At 35.8% G+C, this 23145-nt stretch overlaps 1 protein-coding gene across 1 annotated transcript in view; it reads right to left on the minus strand.

The window, feature by feature from the left end:
• Nucleotides 1-961: 961 nt before the first annotated feature.
• PPP3CA (protein phosphatase 3, catalytic subunit, alpha isozyme) overlaps nucleotides 962-23145 on the minus strand; it is a 234344-nt gene continuing 212160 nt past the window's right edge. Inside the window, exons 11-14 of the mRNA XM_008573519.1 lie at nucleotides 16254-16338; nucleotides 12299-12396; nucleotides 6737-6766; nucleotides 962-3612 (exon numbers count right to left, since the gene is read on the minus strand). Of these exons, the coding sequence (XP_008571741.1) occupies nucleotides 3416-3612; nucleotides 6737-6766; nucleotides 12299-12396; nucleotides 16254-16338 (410 nt within the window). The 3' untranslated portion in view covers nucleotides 962-3415. The remainder of the gene's footprint in view (nucleotides 3613-6736; nucleotides 6767-12298; nucleotides 12397-16253; nucleotides 16339-23145) is intronic.

Below are 23145 nucleotides of genomic sequence, written 5' to 3' on the forward strand. Positions count from 1 at the left end.
TAACAAGGGAAAAGGCAACGTCTTCATTTTTCAACAGCTCAGATCCTTCCAACTCTGGGAGCTTCCAGTTTTGAAGAAATGTAGGTACTCAGGCAGGGCAAACTGAAAGGTCCCCTCTTCTTTATGGAGTATAACAAGAGGGACCCAGTGAATGAGAGACGACATGAAAATAAGACCATTCCCATTCTCCCTCTGTGGCATTGACTTCATGTTGGGGCCCTGGTTTCCGGGCAGAAAAATCAATGTGTAATAACATTTATGGATGTGGTGAGGGTGGGAGGAAAGGAAGTACTTCAGGACAAGATCATTCTGAGGGTTACAGCATCACCATGACACCCTGTCTGGACTGATGCCACAGACACTTCCAGCTTTGATGTCTACCCTAAGTCATGCCACTGCAGAGGGGCACCGATGTTCCCCTTCTTGTCCCCTTTGTTTTCCTTATCATGTAAGTTTAGCCTTTGAAGATTTTTCTTCCTTTTCTTCAAAAAACATTTAAGGAGAATGTAAGTAGAGGATATTTTAGACAAGAACAATTGCTGACCCAGGGTCAGTTAAATCCAGCTCTTAATCTTTGAAAAACTAGATGAAAATCTGGCACTGAGTTTGAAACCCATGAGAGGTAAGTCACCCTGGGGGAAGGAGGAGGAGGGTGGGTGGGGGACAGGGGATTGTTCTGTTTGTGTGTGTGTGTGTGTGTGTGTGTGCACGCATGTGTGCGCACAGGCATGTATCTGTGCGTAGCCAAAGGTTCACTGGCATAAGCAAATCAAGAATTCGATAATTTCTCCAAAAGTGAAGGAGATAGATCTAATAACTTAGGACCTTGCAGTGGTATCCCTCTTGGAGAAATAACTTCAGCTCTATATTGATTTCTTTGATGGACCAAATTATTATGCAAAAATATGTGGTATTATTTTTTAACCACTGACCAGAAAGACCAAGCAATACTCACATCAACTTCTTATTTTAATGTCAAATGTTTATTTCTATGCCATAGTTGCCTCAGCACAATTTGTAAAAGAAAGGAATCCAAAAAATGAAATTATCAGGATATTTTCTTTGCAATTATAAGAAAAAAATAAACACCTTGGTACCAGAATTACAATTTCCTTCACATCATTCTAGTAAGTTGCATCTAAATATTTTCCTTGGGTGTCATTTTTTTTTAGGATGGAAAAATATCCACAGGAAAAAAAAGTTTGGATTCATTAAAATAAGCTTGGGATAGTCTTTGTCAGAGAATATATATCTAAAACATCTTTGTTTTGGTACACTATATCACTAATTGTCATATTCTTATTACTTAATATAACAGGCATACTTTATTACATAAAACAAAGTGCACTAAAGATGAACAATGTTAGAAACAAACTGAAATTTGGTGTATCTTAAATCTTCGGGTGATTAGTATTAGCTAAAGCGTAGGTATACAAATTTCATATTAATACAAATGCAACTCTCTTCTGTGGTGAAAATGCACTTAGTAGTCTAGTGCTTTTTGCTTTAGCAGATAGGGCATCCAATACAACTGAAACAACCTGATAACAAATTTCTTTTTTCAATAAAAAGGAATGCTCTGGTTTCTTAGCTGGCTCTCACATTCGCCGAGCCAGAAGATGGCATTTACTCTTTAAATAGACTTCTCTCGTCTGATTTGAGACACAAATCCACCAAGATTCTTATAGCGGAAGTAGGCACCACACCTCAGATCACGAGGCCCTTTGAAAGAAGCCTGTCAAAGTAAATCTGTGAAGAGTGGAGGTGGGCCAGCACCTAGAAGACGCCATGGTGGCTGTGCACATAAATCCCTTCAGCAGACTCAGGGAAAGGATGAGAGTTCTTTAAGTTCATGCACATTTTATTGAGTAGTAATATAAAATGCTTTTTCTTTTTCATTGTTACAAGTGCATGCTTTGATTGCCAACATTTCAGAAGTCAAATTACAAAGGCAAGGCTTTAGGCTGTAGTGAATTACCTGGGCACTTATACAATTGTTAAAAAATATGAATGGAATTTTGTTGTTTTCAGAATGAACCAGTTGTAACCCGTAACTGATATACAAAGGGAAAAAAGTGAAAAAAGTACATATTTTGTGGCACATGACAGAACAGAACAAAATAACTAAACCGTAATGACATTACAGTTACCATGCATTTAGAGTTTCACATGTAACTACAAACTTATTTAAATTTCACAAGGTTTGCTAAACATGCTAACCATCTATATGTGCACTGACAAGCTTATGTTAAAAACTTTTAAGAATACTCTCCCCTTTAGATTTTTTCAAAGCTTTTTTTGATTACAAAATTTCAAAGGCATTAAGCATTTTAGAGAATATAAAGTACGCCAGTATACATACATTTCCAGTATATGTCAGACCACTAAGCGCATTACAGTCCCATACAGGCCGATACACCATTTTTTTTTTTTTGTTAAAAAACATGCATAGGCAGATTTTTTTTTTTTTTTACAGAATATAGATGCTTTATCACTGTATTTAATATGGTGTCTTGTTCACTATACTTAAAAATGCACCACTCATAAATATTTAATTCAGCAAGCCACAACCAAGACTTGATTTACCAACAAAAACCCCTAAATATAAATGGCAAAAAAAAGATAGATGTAATTATTCCAGTTTTTTTTAAACTTAAAAAGGAAAGAAAAGATATTCATTGCCAAATTAATAAGAGAAGTGTTATATGGAAAGAAGGGCATTCAAGCACACTAAAGAAACCTGAGGTAAGCATAATCTGTACAAAATTAAACTCTCCTTTTTGGCATTTTAACAAATTTGCAACATTCTTTTTTTTTTTTCTTTTTTCTTTTTTTTTTTTAAGACTGCCTAATTCATTTTACAGTCATTGTCTGACAAGAGTAGCAAAACATTATCAATAAATAGTCCTTATTTAGTTTGTACATCATTTTGTTAAAAATGTTTGATGTCATCCTTTTTAGTGCTGCGACTGTAAACGTACAATAGAGTAAGAAATTAGACAAAGTTTTCATGTCCAGTAACAGAATAAAAGGCCTTTCATTAACCTAGCTAGGAGTCCCCAATGCAGTAGGAAAACATGTTCATTCCCCTAACATTGCAGTATATATACTAGCATTAGCTTTCTTTTTAAAATTTTTTTCCCTATAAGCATTTTTAAAAGGCATACCCCAAAAGGTGTTTAACCATCACCCCCACCAAAATATAGTTTATTATCTCTCTCCCTCTTTTTTAATGATAGTGTAAACTGAATCCAATTCCTGGCCCCCCGAGCAAATACGCTACCGTGAGAGGCAAGAACATCCAACTGCTGAGATGCAGCAATCCCATCATGCCCTGCAGCTCACCAAAAAAAGAAAAAGAAAAAAAGGAAGAAAGAAAGAAAGAAAGAAAAGAAAAGAAGTGAACAGGAAGTGGTCACTGAATATTGCTGCTATTACTGCCATTGCTGTCCGTGCCGTTAGTCTCTGAGGCGAGAGCCTTGTTGATGGAGTTAAGGTTGGCGTCAGAGGGCATGGCGTCTCTGCGAGGTGGCATCCTCTCGTTAATTCGGTCTAGGCCCTTGGCTTCCTCGAAGCTAGTGATCTTATGTTGTGGTGAAAATCCTTTGATAGCTAAACAGAAAATCATTAAAAAAAAGAAAAACAGGGTTAGCCAGAGGAAAACAAAGGGCACAGTGGCTGCATCGGGTGATGTTAGAGATTTCGCAGTGAGAGGGAATCCTTTAGTGGAGAACAAATTGACGGGACCTGAACACAACACAACAGACTCCTTACCATACTTGGAGATAACCAAAAGGTGTGAAAACAGCCAATGTCTCTTGCCAACCAAAATGTCCTCTTGAAGTTATTAAGATGTAAGCATTTCTCTTGTCTTCATGAAAGTATAGCTCAAACAAATCCAAAGTGGATATGTAAAGAGGAAAGTTGCTTCCAGGGACAGGCCTCTACAACCAGCATCCGCTGACCACATCGCGAGCATGATTACTGCATCAAACACACTGACCTAGACAGACTGTAGCATATGCCCATTTTTACTCTTCACTGTGTTAGTGATGGCAAATTCAGCGGAATCACTGCATCTGCTTTACCTAAAAACCTAACAAAAGGCTTAAAGCAGAAACTAGAAGGAGCTAGAAAAGGAATTAACCAGGGCATTTCCATCTCCTCTTAGAATCCTAGAAAGACCTCCTCGGTAAACAATTCAATGGTGGCATGAAAATAATGAAATTATTAACTACTGTTTCCTGACTCAACTTTGGAAACAAGTGGAGTGGTGACAAAACAAGAGAAACTCAGAAAAATAAGGATAAGGTCACTAAGTAGAAAAGCACTGTCTGCCCTTCAGCAGCGAACAGGTCAAACTGATGTTCATCTGGCATCCATTACTGCCTAAATCAAAGAAAAACCCATTCTTACTAGATCAATGTAGATGTAAGTGGTGGCTAAAGAATAACAAGGGGAAAATATCTTTCACAAATTTTAGCAAAAATAAATTGGACTGGTTTTGGTCCTACTCCGTTAAAACTTGGAATTCTCAAAGTGGGAGCAGTTTTTTGGGTTTTTTTTTTTTCCTTTTTATAACTTTCAGTGTGCTACAGAGACAGGTAAGGCATTTGTGCAAGAAACTTAATGATTTCTTCAGTGTGTGCACCAACCAGTGAGCTGAAAATAAAATACATAAATGGGGAACCAATGACATCAGTTTGCTTTACTGCCTGTGAAGTGCAAGCCAGATATTTAAGGGCCAATCACCAATGCTGAACTGGGCTGCATCTCCATGGCTGATTAGGGACAATTTCATGGTACCTTTATCCACCCCACCTTATTCACAAAAAAAAGAAATCAGTTTCAAGTTGAAACTTTACGAGCCACTCCTACACAAATGTGCAGTGCCTTTCATTAGTATGGATGAGATTCTTAAAAGTTATAAACAGTTATTTCAAAACTCATTAAACGATGAGAAATAGTTTGTTCCCCCTCTGCATTTTAAAGGTTAGCATAATGGTGATTAGTCGAGTGTGAGAGGAAGTAGATGGGGAAATGGGAAAGACCAAGGCCCAAAGCAAAGCTTCTTAATTCTTCTCTAATTTGTAATAAATTGCAAAATAATGGAGCTGTCTAATGAGCACCCACCCTGAAAACTAACTCAACTACTTTGAAGGACCAAAAAGATGGAAGGAAGTGGTACTCTACTCTTTTCCTAAACTACTATGAATATCATTTCGTCATAACTAATGAATATAAAAAGTTTGTCATCATTATAATTTATGAAGCAATTTCATTAATTTAAATGGTAAAAGTGGAATCTCAAGGTTTTAAAAGCCAATAGGGTGGGAGCATAGAAATTAAAAATCTAGCTAGAACAATGGCTATTTCTGGAATGGGGCTCCATTTCTAGTCTTTTTTGTCTCCCTTGATATGGAAGAATGTGCTCTGCTGTAGTTGCTGGTCAGACAATGGGTATTAGCAATTTACATTGGTAGTATACTTAACACAACACAGAGTCACAGAAACCACAGAAAACAGCCAAACTATCAACAAGAATGCACACTGCAGATTAGAATTTGCCAAGAGGAATAGAGAATTCCCACATAAATAGCAGTTTATTCACCGCTATTTAGGAAGCAGTTGTATTTTCTCTTACAGTGCTATTATTTCCCTACCATATTCAAATCATGTACAAATTGGAAGAAGTCTGAAGTGGCACTTTTTATATCATACCAAAGGACCATATGCACACAAATTTGGGGAAAATATGAAGTTATGTTGCAAGAACAAAATACAACTGAAGAATTTTGTTTTAAAGGGGAACTTCAAATTATTCTTTTAAAATTTCCAGAGGATATGGTATGTATAATAAATATTAGAAACTATTTTGATATGCAGTTTTCTCACAACCATATATTTAAAAAGCACTCAATTAAAAAGTAATCACTACAGGGTCAACTCTATTGTCTTTGAGCAGCGCTAGGACACAGATGGAGATATACACTTCTTGATTTACCCTGCAGCTCCTAGCACAGTGCCTAACACAAAGCAAACACTCGGTAACGTTAATCAATTGAGTGATTACTTGATATTCACTATTCTTGTTATTGGCCACTTCCACAGCCACTACATACTTTGAACTCTGTAGTATTTTGCTGGTGCTAATTGTCCTACAAATATCAGTAGGTTAAAAATTTGATAAGACTAGCAGAGCTGTTTATCTCATACACAACCGTCTCATATTGGAATATTTTTTAGAGACATAAATTAATGTTGAACTACAACAAAGCACTATTCAGATAAACTTTTTTTTTTGGTTACAAACTTCTGAAGACCGGAATGAATAAAGCTATTTTTATTCTCTCCTTTTCAGTGCTGCCTGAATGTGATTTGAGGGAGGGACATGGTTCAGCTCAAAGAATATTATTTTATGTGTTATTTGTCAAAAACAGCTGCCATAACCCCCACCCCACATCGTTCAAGATATATAATTCTTTTGTTTCCTGTGATTGTACTAAGGTTTATTGCATACAAAAGTCAAACATAGCTTTAAGGGAAAAAAAGAACAAACAAACAAACCATAGAAGGACATTTTCCCCTTTAAAGCAAGAACATTTTGGTTAATACTGAGCCACAACTGTTAGCCCAACACCCACACACTCTGTACAAGCTACAGCAAAAAAATGAATACACCCAGCAGAGCCCTTATCTGTTGCAGGCACAACAGAAAGGGGACTGGCCAATTTACCTTCATCAGCCTCAATAGCCTCAACAGTAGCTGAAGAGAAGAAAGGGGGTGCAAATGAATGAGAAGAATGAGCAGAGGATTTTTCAACTCTAAGAACAAATCAGTGACGATCAAAGGAGCTAAGAGAACTAATGTTCCTGCAAGTGCTGGATTCTGGCACAGATAACACAACAAAAATGCTAAAATGAAAGGAAAAACACCACAAAAATAATGAGTTTACTTATGAGCTGGATACACGTATCTGAGTGAATTGCTTTGGGTTTTGCTCATTAAATAAATGACAAAATGATTAACTCTTTAAGAAAACGCTCAAGAAAGTTTTCTTTTAGTATAAAACCCTTCCTATATTTGGTGATTTATAGTTTAAAAATGCCAAACTGGCAGAACTTGAAACAGTGCCACAGCGTCAGTGGGATAATTCATACTATTTAATATTAAATAGCACCATTTCCTAATGCAATGGGAAACTGGGGGTGTACATGAAAATTTAAAGGAGGAATAAAATCAGTGTGTCAAACTTCATAATGCATGTGACTTTTTAAAGACAAACATGGAGCACGTTTAGATTTGGGGGTGGGAAGAGGGTGAAGGAAACAGAAAAAGAAAGGGAATGATATAGTCTGGACTTCTTTTGTCAGGCAGCCTAATTTAAAATCAGTTTTCTTTTCCTTACTGGAATATCATTTTTAGAAATGAAACTCTTGAAATGTTACAAATCAAGTGGTAACATGCTAGCAGCGGCAATAATTCTATCAGCATTTTAAAGAACAGGCAGCCTCAATACTGAAAGCTCATTATACTTGCATATGAGGTTTCACATAAACATACTGAAACAGCATATTTCAGAGGCAGAACTTTAAAAGCCCATTGCTTTATCAGCCCTTTTTATGATAAGGTTATGGTCTATACTTTCACTGTACAGATGTGTGAGTCTTTCCATATTATTAAGGATAGTTGACATTTTCCTCATTAAATGCTAAAATGCAAAACTTTTCTGCAAGTCCAAAATGTTTAATATTAAAATTCTACCCCTTGACTTTAATTTGCATTTTTCTTACACTTTAAGGTTTTAAAACTAGAGCAACTGCCAAATGTATACTGTATTTACTTACAGTGCATTTTAGATTCTTTATGATAAATATGCAGAATGGTTACCACTATGGCGAAGAGCTAAACAGCAAAGCTTTAAGTAATTAACCTTTTTAGGCAAATTGAAGGGTGTCAGGCAATGAATTTTGAAGTTCTATTAATGGATGTAGTTTAAAATATACATTAAGTCCTTAAATTCTCAAGACAAATGAGGTTCCACCCCATATGTCTTTTGTGTGTGTGTGTGTTTGTGTTGCGTGTGCGTATGTGCGTGTGTTCAACATAGAATAACACAAACCAATGGATTTAAATAAATTAAAGTAAATGATCTAAGTTGAAAATACAGGCAAAAATCTGGAAATGAAAAAAAAAAAAAAAGAATTTTAAGAACTTAAGTAACAAGTTTAAAGAAAAGCAAAAAATCTGGAACCATACCAGCACTGATGTATTAGAAATATGTACTGCCCATTATTAAATGTATCCTTCTAAAACAAATGTGGCCCATAGTTTCTGATAGTACACTTGCTGTGTCTTAAACCGTGCTTATCAGAAACTGCAGATTTCAATCAATTAGGTAGAGGTGCATTTTGTGCATACAAATGATCCATTTATGCTAATGTTTTAGTGAGCAGGTCTACTTTGGTGGGAAAACATCTGTGTTTTTAAGTTATTAAAATAATTTTTAGCTATAAATTTGAAGGGAGGATTTACTTCACTACTGTGTATTTTCCTACCTTCACTGAAAATATTTTGTCTTTTGGTGAAAACTCAGAAACTTTAATTTTGGAATAAACTCAACTGAAAATAAAGAAAACTACTATGATGCTGCTAGGATGTTATCATTTAGCAATACCATATTCAGGAAGTTGATCATTTCTCTTCATGTGGAAGAAGTGTGTCTAAATAACATAAGCCTAAGAATACCTGAATCTTCTAGGTTGAAGGACAGGGAGAGAAAAGAAAATACAAAAAAGATTCAAGGAAAGATACAAGAAAATAAACAACACACTAAGATTGCTTTGAAAATGTTATAGCACACTTTTGTCTTAATTTTTTTCTGTTACAGTCTAATCTAATAGCAAAATTTCTATCAAGTATTGTTAATATTGTATTCTAATTAATAATATTAGGTAAAATTGATAATGAAACAAAAATAATAAAAGTAAAAGAGTGTATAGAACTGAGCTGTTTAACATGGTAGACACTAGCCACATGTGGCTATTTAAATTAAATTTAATGAAAATTAGACAAACTAAAAAATTTAGTTTCTCATTTGTTTATTTCAAATGCTCAATAGCCACATGTTGCCAGTGGCTTCTATACAGATACAGAAATTTCCATCATCACAAAAAGTTCTGTGGGACAGTACTGGTCTATACATTTTAATACAAAAATCTCTATCTCAAAGGAAATGTTATCATTATTGTGGTTCTACTCAGTCTTTTATGTTTTGGATTGATAAATCTGAGAAAAGACACAGATGGCTCCCAATTTTCATTCAACTATGTAATAAAATCATCTTTTTTTATAATCTTCTTCCGTTTTCCACTAAAATCTAGACTTATGAATATGTATTATAGTCTGTGTGTGTTTATTTCATCAATCCTGTATAGATAACCAGAATACTTATTAAGAATATAATTAAGAAGATGTTTTTAGCAACTGATTGGCTCAAAGTAGTCAAACCTATTGTGCATGCAGGCAACCTAAATGAGTTGTCTTACATATGTGGACTAATACGTAAATGAAGGAATAGGGGAGGAGGATAAAGAATACACTCCAGCGAATGAGGGAGCTATTATGTTGGACATGACTGACAATACTGATTGGGGTTTCAGCTCTTTTACCAGCTGCAAAGAACTGAAGACCAAGACAAAGCTTAAATGAATGAATAAATCAGGGCCCTAGCAACACAGCTGACTGAGATGCTATGGGCACACAGTCATACCAATGGCCTGCTTACCGCTTTGCAGGGTTTGCTTCCCTCCAGAAAGCACTCCGCTGGGGAGCATGCCGGTGGGGGTCAAGCCTTTCAGGGTCAGCACACTCTCACTCTCTTCTCTGGAAGGCACAATGAGGGGGTCATTAAAATTTATTTTCTTTTGTAAAAAATAAATGACTTAGAAAAAATGAATATAAGAATCCACATTTATCTCTATCTTGGCCCTCTAGATCTTTTTTTTCTCACTTGAAACATACCATATATTTTTAGACATTTATATGGAAGTAATGTTACATGAATGACTGCTACAATAAAGTCTATGTTATCAAATAGTAGACGTTTCCAATATGGTAGCCCCCAGCTGCGTGTGGCTCTTAACTACTTGAAACGTGGCTATGTGAGTTGAGATATGTTGGAAGCGTAAAATACACAACAAATTTTAATGACTTAGTACAAAAATAAGAATGGAAGGGAAAATATCTCTTTAATAAGCATTGCATTGATTACATGCTAAAATGACAAAATTCTGGATATTGGTGTAAAATATATTATTAAAACTAATTTTACCTGTTTCTTTCTACTCCTCTCACTATGGTTTCTAGAAAATTTAAAATGACAGGTAAGGCTCACATTACATTTCTATTAGAAAGTATTGTTCTAAAGGATTCTTTTGTCTTCCTCCTACTTCTATTGGAAAGCACTGTTCTAAGGGATTCTTTTCTCTTTCTCCTACTTTTCACTCTCTCCTTTAGCAAGACCATCTGCTTATGCTGTTGCAGTCTTGTCTCCATGGTGTTCACTCTATGTCTGCATTTCTAACCCTCACCTCTCTGTGAAGCTCCAGGGTAGAATTTCTAACTGCCTCTTCATGAGTGTTTTGCCAAGTTCAACTCATCCTGGTCTTCCCAATAATACCTGATAGATATTTAAATGGAGAAATACTTTCTCTTTCTTAGATAACAGCATCCTATCAATTGCATAGACTGGTACCTCTGTAGAAAAGAATAGTTCCTCTTCCTTGTCACCTCTTGCACAGGTAAGGGTTCTTGTAGCAAATGATGGAAATTTAGTCTGGCTAATTTTACAGTATAGAGATGTATTAAAGGATATTAGACTGCTCACAGATCCAGAGAACTGGACTTGCATGCTCTGCAGCCAGGTAGGGCACCAGTGACCACTCACACTGATGGGTCAGCTCCATGAAATGCTGTTACTGATGTAGCCAACAGCTAAGCACACACTCACGTCATGTAGTTAGCTCTCAAAATGCTGAGGCAGAAGTTCTTCCACTGCTGGCCCCTCTGGTTCCACACCTGACAGAACCATTTCCTGCCTCACTNAAACTTTAATTTTGGAATAAACTCAACTGAAAATAAAGAAAACTACTATGATGCTGCTAGGATGTTATCATTTAGCAATACCATATTCAGGAAGTTGATCATTTCTCTTCATGTGGAAGAAGTGTGTCTAAATAACATAAGCCTAAGAATACCTGAATCTTCTAGGTTGAAGGACAGGGAGAGAAAAGAAAATACAAAAAAGATTCAAGGAAAGATACAAGAAAATAAACAACACACTAAGATTGCTTTGAAAATGTTATAGCACACTTTTGTCTTAATTTTTTTCTGTTACAGTCTAATCTAATAGCAAAATTTCTATCAAGTATTGTTAATATTGTATTCTAATTAATAATATTAGGTAAAATTGATAATGAAACAAAAATAATAAAAGTAAAAGAGTGTATAGAACTGAGCTGTTTAACATGGTAGACACTAGCCACATGTGGCTATTTAAATTAAATTTAATGAAAATTAGACAAACTAAAAAATTTAGTTTCTCATTTGTTTATTTCAAATGCTCAATAGCCACATGTTGCCAGTGGCTTCTATACAGATACAGAAATTTCCATCATCACAAAAAGTTCTGTGGGACAGTACTGGTCTATACATTTTAATACAAAAATCTCTATCTCAAAGGAAATGTTATCATTATTGTGGTTCTACTCAGTCTTTTATGTTTTGGATTGATAAATCTGAGAAAAGACACAGATGGCTCCCAATTTTCATTCAACTATGTAATAAAATCATCTTTTTTTATAATCTTCTTCCGTTTTCCACTAAAATCTAGACTTATGAATATGTATTATAGTCTGTGTGTGTTTATTTCATCAATCCTGTATAGATAACCAGAATACTTATTAAGAATATAATTAAGAAGATGTTTTTAGCAACTGATTGGCTCAAAGTAGTCAAACCTATTGTGCATGCAGGCAACCTAAATGAGTTGTCTTACATATGTGGACTAATACGTAAATGAAGGAATAGGGGAGGAGGATAAAGAATACACTCCAGCGAATGAGGGAGCTATTATGTTGGACATGACTGACAATACTGATTGGGGTTTCAGCTCTTTTACCAGCTGCAAAGAACTGAAGACCAAGACAAAGCTTAAATGAATGAATAAATCAGGGCCCTAGCAACACAGCTGACTGAGATGCTATGGGCACACAGTCATACCAATGGCCTGCTTACCGCTTTGCAGGGTTTGCTTCCCTCCAGAAAGCACTCCGCTGGGGAGCATGCCGGTGGGGGTCAAGCCTTTCAGGGTCAGCACACTCTCACTCTCTTCTCTGGAAGGCACAATGAGGGGGTCATTAAAATTTATTTTCTTTTGTAAAAAATAAATGACTTAGAAAAAATGAATATAAGAATCCACATTTATCTCTATCTTGGCCCTCTAGATCTTTTTTTTCTCACTTGAAACATACCATATATTTTTAGACATTTATATGGAAGTAATGTTACATGAATGACTGCTACAATAAAGTCTATGTTATCAAATAGTAGACGTTTCCAATATGGTAGCCCCCAGCTGCGTGTGGCTCTTAACTACTTGAAACGTGGCTATGTGAGTTGAGATATGTTGGAAGCGTAAAATACACAACAAATTTTAATGACTTAGTACAAAAATAAGAATGGAAGGGAAAATATCTCTTTAATAAGCATTGCATTGATTACATGCTAAAATGACAAAATTCTGGATATTGGTGTAAAATATATTATTAAAACTAATTTTACCTGTTTCTTTCTACTCCTCTCACTATGGTTTCTAGAAAATTTAAAATGACAGGTAAGGCTCACATTACATTTCTATTAGAAAGTATTGTTCTAAAGGATTCTTTTGTCTTCCTCCTACTTCTATTGGAAAGCACTGTTCTAAGGGATTCTTTTCTCTTTCTCCTACTTTTCACTCTCTCCTTTAGCAAGACCATCTGCTTATGCTGTTGCAGTCTTGTCTCCATGGTGTTCACTCTATGTCTGCATTTCTAACCCTCACCTCTCTGTGAAGCTCCAGGGTAGAATTTCTAACTGCCTCTTCATGAGTGTTTTGCCAAGTTCAACTCATCCTGGTCTTCCCAATAATACCTGATAGATATTTAAATGGAGAAATACTTTCTCTTTCTTAGATAACAGCATCCTATCAATTGCATAGACTGGTACCTCTGTAGAAAAGAATAGTTCCTCTTCCTTGTCACCTCTTGCACAGGTAAGGGTTCTTGTAGCAAATGATGGAAATTTAGTCTGGCTAATTTTACAGTATAGAGATGTATTAAAGGATATTAGACTGCTCACAGATCCAGAGAACTGGACTTGCATGCTCTGCAGCCAGGTAGGGCACCAGTGACCACTCACACTGATAGTTCCTCTTCCTTGTCACCTCTTGCACAGGTAAGGGTTCTTGTAGCAAATGATGGAAATTTGGATAAAGGATATTAGACTGCTCACAGATCCAGAGAACTGGACTTGCATGCTCTGCAGCCAGGTAGGGCACCAGTGACCACTCACACTGACAGTGACCACTCACACTGACGGGTCAGCTCCATGAAATGCTGTTACTGATGTAGCCAACAGCTAAGCACACACTCACGTCATGTAGTTAGCTCTCAAAATGCTGAGGCAGAAGTTCTTCCACTGCTGGCCCCTCTGGTTCCACACCTGACAGAACCATTTCCTGCCTCACTTGCTTGCTCACAATGCTCATTTTGAAAAAGAAGCTTTATGTGCAATTTATCTGATTGGTGAATCCTAGGCAACCTGCCTTTACCTTACCAGCAAGGGCTGCTGAAAGACAGTTTTCTTATAATGTTGCAAATTTCCAAAATGTAAGGAACATGCTGGGCAGCTATACCTGACAAATCTGTACCACCAGCCCCATATATTATTCATCACATTCTAGTTTCACAAATTCTTGCTTCCAGAATTTCTCATATTTATCCCTTCCTTTACATTTTTCTTCCCATAGCCTGGTTTAACCTTTTGCTTTAATAGCTTCCTAAATGTTTTTCCTGCTATCAATATGTTATCTTGCTAGACAATCTTCACATTGCCAATAACATACATATCGAAACGTGGGTTACAGCATGTTTCTCACCCTGTGAAGTTCATTCCATGATTGCTCATTGCCTATACACATAAAAATCAAATGCTCTACTATGGTATTCAATGCCCTCAAGGATCTAGACTTAAATACATTTTCAGCCTAATTTTTTATTAGATTCCTCACTCACTTTCATGAACATTCCATTCAGGGAACATAATGGCTCCCTCTTGTCCAATGCCACAGCAGAGCATCTGTTCATGTATTAAGCACACACCTCATTCTCTTATATGACTTTATTGTCTAGATGCCTGTCATTCCAATTTAGTATCTGAATAGCCTAAGCTTACCATACACATTTAATGCTTGATTATTTCTTACTAAGCTTAACTTTTCTCTGGATATGATCCCTTTGTATTCTGTGCATTTACTAGAGATTCTTTTATTATAGGAAGGCAATAACATATACCTTTTTTATTTTCTATTAATATGTGCCACCTTAAGTCAAGTCACTGATCATCACTGGGTTCAAATAGTCCATTTCTCATGGAATTGTCTATGAAAATTCTGAAGCTGTTTTTACTTCCCCTCATAGAGACTTCAGAGAGAAAAAGGAATAAAAGTGTTTACTGGTAAATCTAAGGCACAATAAATAACCAAGTGTTTACTCAGAGCACCAGTTGAGTTTATGATCTTCGTATAGTCCTTTGCCCTCACAGGACGTTTTTCTAGCCACACAGACCTCCTTGCTGGTCCTCAAAAACTACTGGCCTTGCTTCTACTTAAGGATCTCTGCACTTACTACTCCCTTTGCCTTCAACTTTCTTACCCTATTTCTTCATGAAGGTCACCACACTTGCTCAAATACCATTACTCTGAAAGTTCTTTACTGAATATATACCAAAATAAGTGCCTTATCTCCCTCTTGCTATCCCACTATATTGTTTTTATTCCACAGTTCATGATCAATGCTTCAAGTTCTATTGTATTTATTTATTGCATGAATGAATGAGTCCTGAAAGTTTAGTTAGAAATGTAGAGCATGAGAGCAAAGGCAGCCTCATTGATTAAGCTGTAGGGAGCAAGCACGCTCTACTTTCAGCTTTCACATGACTTGTTATGATTGTGCTGGCTACCACAGAGTTATTACTGACTTTGATTTGGTGTCTTCAAGAAAGGATAATAATGCTTTTCAACCTTGTTGTGGCTCTCTGCTTTCAGCAGCAGTCATTTAGTAACTCTTTAGTGACTCTACCAGGAGTAGAATAGAAATAGCAGAGGAAAAATCAAAAGAGCCGGTGTAGCTACTCTCTATGAGAAACAGTTGAGGCAAAGATTTGCAAAAAGTTAGACTATTACATTATACAATATATAAATGCAGTATTTCCCAAGCTATTCCTATCTACCCTTGTTTATATGTATAACTGTGAATTGACTGTATACCCCTCACACTCACATATAAACATGCCATATTTTAAAGTAGTCTTTTGAAGAGAAATACAGTTGCTTTGTATTATCTAGAAATAGATAAGTGAAGTAAAAAAAGTATAGAGAATTTCCTTCAAAAAATACTTGTTTTATAAATCCATGCCTAATGATAATAGCATTACTCATGATCTCTTTAAAAATAAATTTCTAATGGGAACTGAAACATTAAGTAATTTGTTTCTCTCAATGATTTATTAGAATAATATAGATTCCCATCAACAGTATGGTTGACATTCATTTCCTAGAAACCTAGTGAAATGCATCTGAAAAATTCATCTTTTACCATAGAACCTGAATGAAAAAATGGATTATAATAGCTTTTCCTATTTCATAAGATGTTCAACCTATTGGGAAATAAATGTTTTAAAGACTTGCAACAAATAGAGAAATAAAATGTGATGCAATCCATTCAGGGAAGCTTTCTTTACAGAAATAATTTAGTAGATTGCGATTTAACTAAAATACCGAGGAACTAGCAATTCCTTTTAAAAGGAAAAAATAATTAAGAAAGGCAAATATTTTTCTAGTAAAATATTTAAATTAACAGTTAAAAGTATCAAAGTATTCATTAAGTGACACATAATTAACTTCAAAACAGAAGTAGAGGAAAAATGATCTCACCTGAGAACCGAGAACACTCTGGCCATCTTGCCTATTGCTCGGATCTTGTTTCTTATTACCTCCTTCCGTGCTGCCGCTGTTGCTCCTATATTTGAAAACAGGGAGCTCAGTAGTCAGAGTAATTATTTTACGAATTTACTTATAAAACAGACTGAAGTAAGAAAAATCAGTTTTTTCTCCTTAACAGGGTTTGTCTGAATCAAATCTGAAAAATCTGTGCTTTTGGCCACTAATACTAGGTTGTGATTCTTGAGAGGTCCCCCTAATGCCAAAGAGCAACTTTGGAGATTTCCCATGGTGGGTGGGTCAGAAGCTAACTGAAAAATCACCCAGCGGATCGGGGTAGGTTCCTACTCTCTCTGCTGATTGAGTCCCCCTTCTCCTTTGTTTGTACAGAGAGACCAAGCGTTGGCAGAAAGGATGAAGGGAGTCATCAGCATCTTCTGCTCTTTTTCAGTCTCCGTGTGGGGAAGACTGCTTCAGGAAACTACTTTTTCAAAAGTCCTCCCTTAAAGTGATCAAACTAGGAAGTCTCTTACATTCTTATACTCTCTACGTTCCTTCAAACATCATTTATAATACTTATTGGTCATAAAAGATTTTTTTTAAAACTGAATACTCTTTTATCTTCTGGTTGGTTCATGAGTTCTAGAGGAAAAGGGGAAAACTGTTAAATTGAACTTAGCAAGAGACAGTGACACATGATTTGTATTTTAGTATTACATAAAAAAATGTATGCATGGCTCTGTCTGGGTGAGTTTTACCACTTATTACATTTTCCAAATTAAAAAAAAAAATCAGTCTACATAGGTTATTGTTACTGTAGATAAACATTTTTGTTTTTTAATCATTTTTAAATATTATATGATTTTTAATAAATCCATTTTACTTTTTCTTCAATTCCCAAGGCATATTTGATCAGTCTACATAGGTTATTGTTACTGTAGATAAACATTTTTGTTTTTTAATCATTTTAAAATATTATATGATTTTTAATAAATCCATTTTACTTTTTCTTCAATTCCCAAGGCATATTTGGAAAAGTGTAAAACATAGAAATACCCGTCTCCTTAAAATTTTTATAACTGGAGGTAAAAAGGATAACCACCCCAAGATTTCTACAACAAAGAAAACTTGCACCAATACACACAATTTTGAAATGTCTTGAGAAAAGGCCTCTGCCTTTCTCTCTACCCCAAGAAAGTGAAAACATAATGGGCCATCTTCTCACCTGGGTGGGTTAATTTCCAGAGATGATGCTCATGCACATCCATCTCACAGGCACATGGGTGTTCCCCAGAAGGTGCTACCAGTGAGCAAGCTGGTTTCCTCCCACCCTCCTTCTGACCTGAAAGCAGCCCACATCTTTGCCCTCCCTTGTGGCAATCACCTTGGCAAATACCTCCCGACAAATCCAATGGGCAGGACTCACTATTGCCAGTTATTCCACCCACAAATGGGTGGAATAAGTTTAAATCCTTTAGGGAGAAAGCCTCTCACCAATCTAGTCATTCTGATAATCAAGCAGGACTATGGTTCTCACTCACTATTGGCTCCTTGAATTATAACTCTATCGTCCAGAACAATGGAGGGGAAAATGGAGTCTCTGTAGGATCCCTGTCTCAAACCTTATTAGGAATTTCCAATAGTATTTATTACCTATGATTTGTAATTAAAATTCTTGATACAACAAATTCTGCCCTGGAGACCATCTAAAAGTCTGAATTCTCTGTGGTTAGAATTTAGATGATTAATGATCAACAGGCTACTAAAGGACATTTGTTTAAAAAAAAAAAGTGGATGGCAACCAGTCTTCTTACAGTGGTCTCCATAAATATTTGAATATTTATATTCAAATATTCAGTTCAATGCTGCTTTCAGTCTAACATTGTGCTATTACTATTCTGTTTACTATTCCCCACCCCAACTGACCCAATCAACTCAGAAGTCATGACGTGCTGAGTTAGGGAAAAGAATCTGACCCTTTCCAATAAATACAGCCAGATCATGAAATCAATCCAATGACACAAAGAATGGAAAGTGTGGGAGCGCTTCAAAAATGATGACTATATTTAGAAGCAAGTTATGTTTGAAATGTCTAGAAATAAAATTGACGTGCTGAGTTAGGGAAAAGAATCTGACCCTTTCCAATAAATACAGCCAGATCATGAAATCAATCCAATGACACAAAGAATGGAAAGTGTGGGAACGCTTCAAAAATGATGACTATATTTAGAAGCAAGTTATGTTTGAAATGTCTAGAAATAAAATTGCATATGTTTAAGAGACGTGAGAAGGGAAAAAACATAAAATCAAATAAGTAAAAAATATATAATAATAATAATCTCACAGAAAATATCCAATAAGGCATTTGTAAAAACCATAATAAGAGCAATGAAAAGTAAGAAACTAAGTTGGGAAAGAAGGGAAATAAATTATGTAGAGTTCTGCTTCTCAGTTAAGTGTAAGCTGATGCTCAGAAAATACTCAGATAAAAACTAAATCGTAAATGTAAAATAAACATTCTGATGGAGCCAGTATACCTTATATTTTTAGATCAAATGAATTATTGGAGAGCGCATAATAAATTTCCTTTCTTATGTATACATAGTTGTGCTCCCAACAAATGGTAAATCACAGAATATTACAGAGTTTTTCCTAATGGAAAAAATGCTTTTTAAAATTTCTCAATAACCTGGGGAAAAAGTTTTATTATCCTTTTTTATAAAACTAGATTATATTTACTCAAAAAGTCAAATAACTTGACCACAGATGGAAGAGACATTAAAACTCAGTCTCTAAATGTTTTATCGTGGGGATCACCTTCAGTATTTTCCAAATAATTAAATCAAATTTAAACTCATACTACATATGTGTAATCTCACAAAAATTTAGAATATCCAAATGAAATATCTGGATTAATATGTAATCGAATTTAAAGGAGCTGAATAATAGAATAGAATTAACTTCAGAAGTAAATGTTCTTGTATACTTAGTATTGCTATTTCTGGTTTTTGGTATTTTCCAGAGATCATTAAAACTCTTATTCAAAAACTTATGTTCCATTGCAAATCCTCACAGTCCATAATTCAATGGCAAGATCAAGGAAAATTTCATGTTTTTCAGAATTTTACTAACTGCAACATGTGAATGTAATGTCATACTAAACATTCTGTCACTGCTCTGTTTAAGTTGTGAAATGTATCACAGTGACTCAAATTAAAATTCAGTATATTCAATAATGAAAATACATAAAATATCTTTTACGTAAAAACTGTGGTAACTACTTTCGATGGAAATAATATAATGACTTATTTCAACTTGGGCATCCAAAACTGAAAGGCAATATTTCATCTGTTAAAAAAAAAATGTAATTTTAAGTAGAATTTCATTTTGTGTTTCCATTCAAATAATTATCATTTCTTTTTTCAGCCTTTCTTTTCGACTTTCTGATCTGATCATTCAGTTCTGATCTTCTCTTATGCCTGAGGAATCGTTTCTGTTTCCAGCATCTAAGTAACCCTGCACACTCAATTTTCCTCAAAGTGGGGGAGGTTGATATATAGACCAAGGGAATCTTTAAAAATTTGCTTTTAACATGTGCCCTTCCTGCCCTTCACTTAGCACCTTGCTTACTTCTCATGAAGTTGTAAAGGTATCTATGCCAAGTGGCCTACTGAGTGAGTGCTGTCTCCCCACTGGGTAGATTTCAGCCTCTGAAGAGACTTGGAAAACAGCAGCTGCACCACAAACCCAGGGGGCAAGTGAGAAGGTGAAGAGAGAGTCTAACCACATGCCATATCTGCACACATCACAGACGCTGGCTCTTTCATCAGCTCACAATAACCACCGTCGAGCTACTACTATAAACTCCTCAGGTTTACCTGAATTAGGGGTGTGCAGAAAGCTCTATGTAGAATACAACTTATTATCCAAATCTATCATCCATCCATCCATCCATCCAGTATTCATGTGAATCCTATAATCTATAGCTTGCTATGTGCTAGGAACAGAAATGAATAAGGCATAGCCTCAGCTTTAGGAGATCACGTGAACGACTATTACACTGACAAATATTACAGTGCCAGTGGCAGTGGTGCGCTGGAGCTGGCTTCTGTCAGCTGGTGCAGTATACACAGTGAGTTTTTTCTTAGCTCTGTATTCAGTAACATCATGTTGGTAGCTTTAAATTGGCCGTGGGGGGAGAATTTATACTCTGGAAATCTGCAAATAATACTACAAACCAGGGTGACTTTCGCCCTGAAGGATGGGCTGTTAAACATTTAACAGCACAGACCCTCCTTGCTGTGATATGGGGGATGAGGGAAGCAATGAAAAAAGTTGTCACTGCACCTACACATTTTCCCACCCCTTCTCCAGCCAGCCCCAGGAGAAAACTGGACTGGTGAGATTTTGTTTTATAAGTCTGATCCAACAGATTCTAATTTGTTTCAATACATTTTTACAACTGTAAGAAATAAAGAGGACCAGCTTCATGAACTTTTTATACTCAACTTATAAATAGAAAGTAAAAAGGCTTCTGCTTTTTAAAATTGTTATTGTTATTGAATTATTTTCTCTTCAATGGAAATACTAGCAGAACTTTTCTACCTCATAATCATATTGGCTTCACTTTTCCTATTACTTAGGCTTCTTTCTTTAAAGTATTTTTAACTAATATAAGTATATCCATAGAATATGCATTTAAATGAAATTTTATGTAAAAAAGTACATTTACACTAAAAGTTTATACTTTTTCAAAGGAAAGATATATTTCAAGAACTATATCTTGCTAGTAGACTTCAAATTTCTTTACATTTTTAATTCAAATTCTAAGAAAATAATAAATTTTCTTTACCACTGACCATTTTTCCAAATTTGTCAAAAGTTAACAAAGTTCAGCTCTACAAAAACTATTCTATTTGAAAGTAAAATATTATCATGGATCATTATTATTAAGCAGAGTTTGGACATTCCTTCAGATTTTATTTCTTGCCAAATAGAGCAATTATGGAATTTGAATAAAAGCTACTGATAGAATGAAGCATAAACTTGAAATAAAAAATATCTTTCATTGTGTTATATTGAAGATAAAAATGGATGTGGGTTCCACCCAAAATCAACACCTCCAAATACAAAATATAATGCAAAAGACAGAAAAGGACTTCAGAAGCCTCTATAAAATTTGCATAATTGATCTTTATAGCTTTTTACAGATAATGGTGAAAATTATGAATATATAGACTACCTTATTTGGGAGAATGCATGTCTCAAATTTGAGGTAAACCATGTGCTACAATAGCTAAACTTTATCTTCCTTGTCCTTTCTTTCCTGACCTAGTTTAACAATAATAAACCTTGAGCTTCTATATCCAAACAAAAAGAACAATCACAATTCCTTGAACTTTTTAAGACAAGTGAACAGATATGATGTGGGGGGTGGGAGAGGGAGGACAGAAGAGGAACAGGTAAAGTGTCGTGAAAGTCGACTAAAATGTATATTGAGAAGTTAAAAAAAAGCAGATAAAAACTTAAGATACATCACTTAGTATATGGCAAAGAGACTTTTTTTTTTTTTTCCTTTTTGTCTTTTTTCGTGACCGGCAAGGGATCGCAACCCTCAGTGTTGCGCCCGTACCCGACCGGGACCGGCCACGGGATCGCAACCCTCAGTGGTGCTCCCGCCCCTCACTCAGCCAGTGAGCAGCCGGTCTGTATGTGGGATCCGAACCCTCGGCCGGAGCACTGCCGCGCTTCCCAAGTGGCGCTCCTGCCGAGGGTTCGGATCCCACATACAGACCGGCCGCTCACTGGCTGTGCGAGGGGCGGGAGCACCACTGAGGGTTGCGATCCCGTGGCCGGTCCCGGTCCGGTACGGGCGCAACACTGAGGGTTGCGATCCGTTGCCGGTCACGAAAAAAAAAAAAAAATGACAACACTTGCTTATCAGGGAAATAATAAAATATTTTCATTGAGGTCTGTTCAGTAAGTAGAAACAGGGTAAACACGTGAGAAACAGTCACAGCTAAAATGTATTTAAACTAAAAATTTGTTACCTGTAAAAAGACAAACTTCAGTAACCTGACAAAAATGTACTCAGTTTAAAATAATCACATTCTTAGAGTTTGCTAGAAAATTATGACTAATAATTTACCACTATTTTCCTCCTTGATGGACTATAAAAATTAGTAAATTTGTATTAAGAATACAAAGTTCTCTCTAGAAATAAAAAGTATGTATAAACACTAAAAAAAAAAAAAAAGAAAAGAAGTTACTTAGACACCACCCAGTTTTGCTCTCAGCTGTGAGTTGTGACGAGTGCTTCACTACGTTTTCCTACACCACCAGGCTCATGAGTTCTTGATTTAGGAATGGCACTAGAAGCAGTGTGTTTACTCTGATAGAATGGCTTCAAAACTGTATCCTTTCCAATTATTACTCATGCAACTACAAAAGAATATCCCCCAAAGAATACTATTCCCACCTCCAAGTTTAAATAGTTGTAAATAATATAATATCGTAAGCACTGTCATTTAAAAATGAAACTGATACATAACTCTGTTACCAATGGCATATAAATAACATAGCAATTTGATTGCCCTCTATCATCCATTTAAAGAAAAAAATCCATGAATATCTTCACTGATATTTAGAAATTTTATATTATTATTTTTTTCTTTGAAATTGTATTTCCATTTCCATTTCCGCAATTTTACTCTAGTGCATTATATATTTGAACGTTAAAATATTTTTATCACTGTGTTAGATTTTGCTGTCAAATACATGTTTAGGGCCGGCCCGGTGGCGCACTGGATAGTGCGCCGCTTGGGAAGCGCGGCGGCGCTCCGCCCGGGGGGTCGGGCCCCCCACACCCACCGGGCCCCCCCACCCA

Source organism: Galeopterus variegatus, unplaced genomic scaffold, assembly GCF_000696425.1.
Source record: "Galeopterus variegatus unplaced genomic scaffold, G_variegatus-3.0.2 Scaffold927, whole genome shotgun sequence".
NCBI lineage: Eukaryota > Metazoa > Chordata > Mammalia > Dermoptera > Cynocephalidae > Galeopterus > Galeopterus variegatus.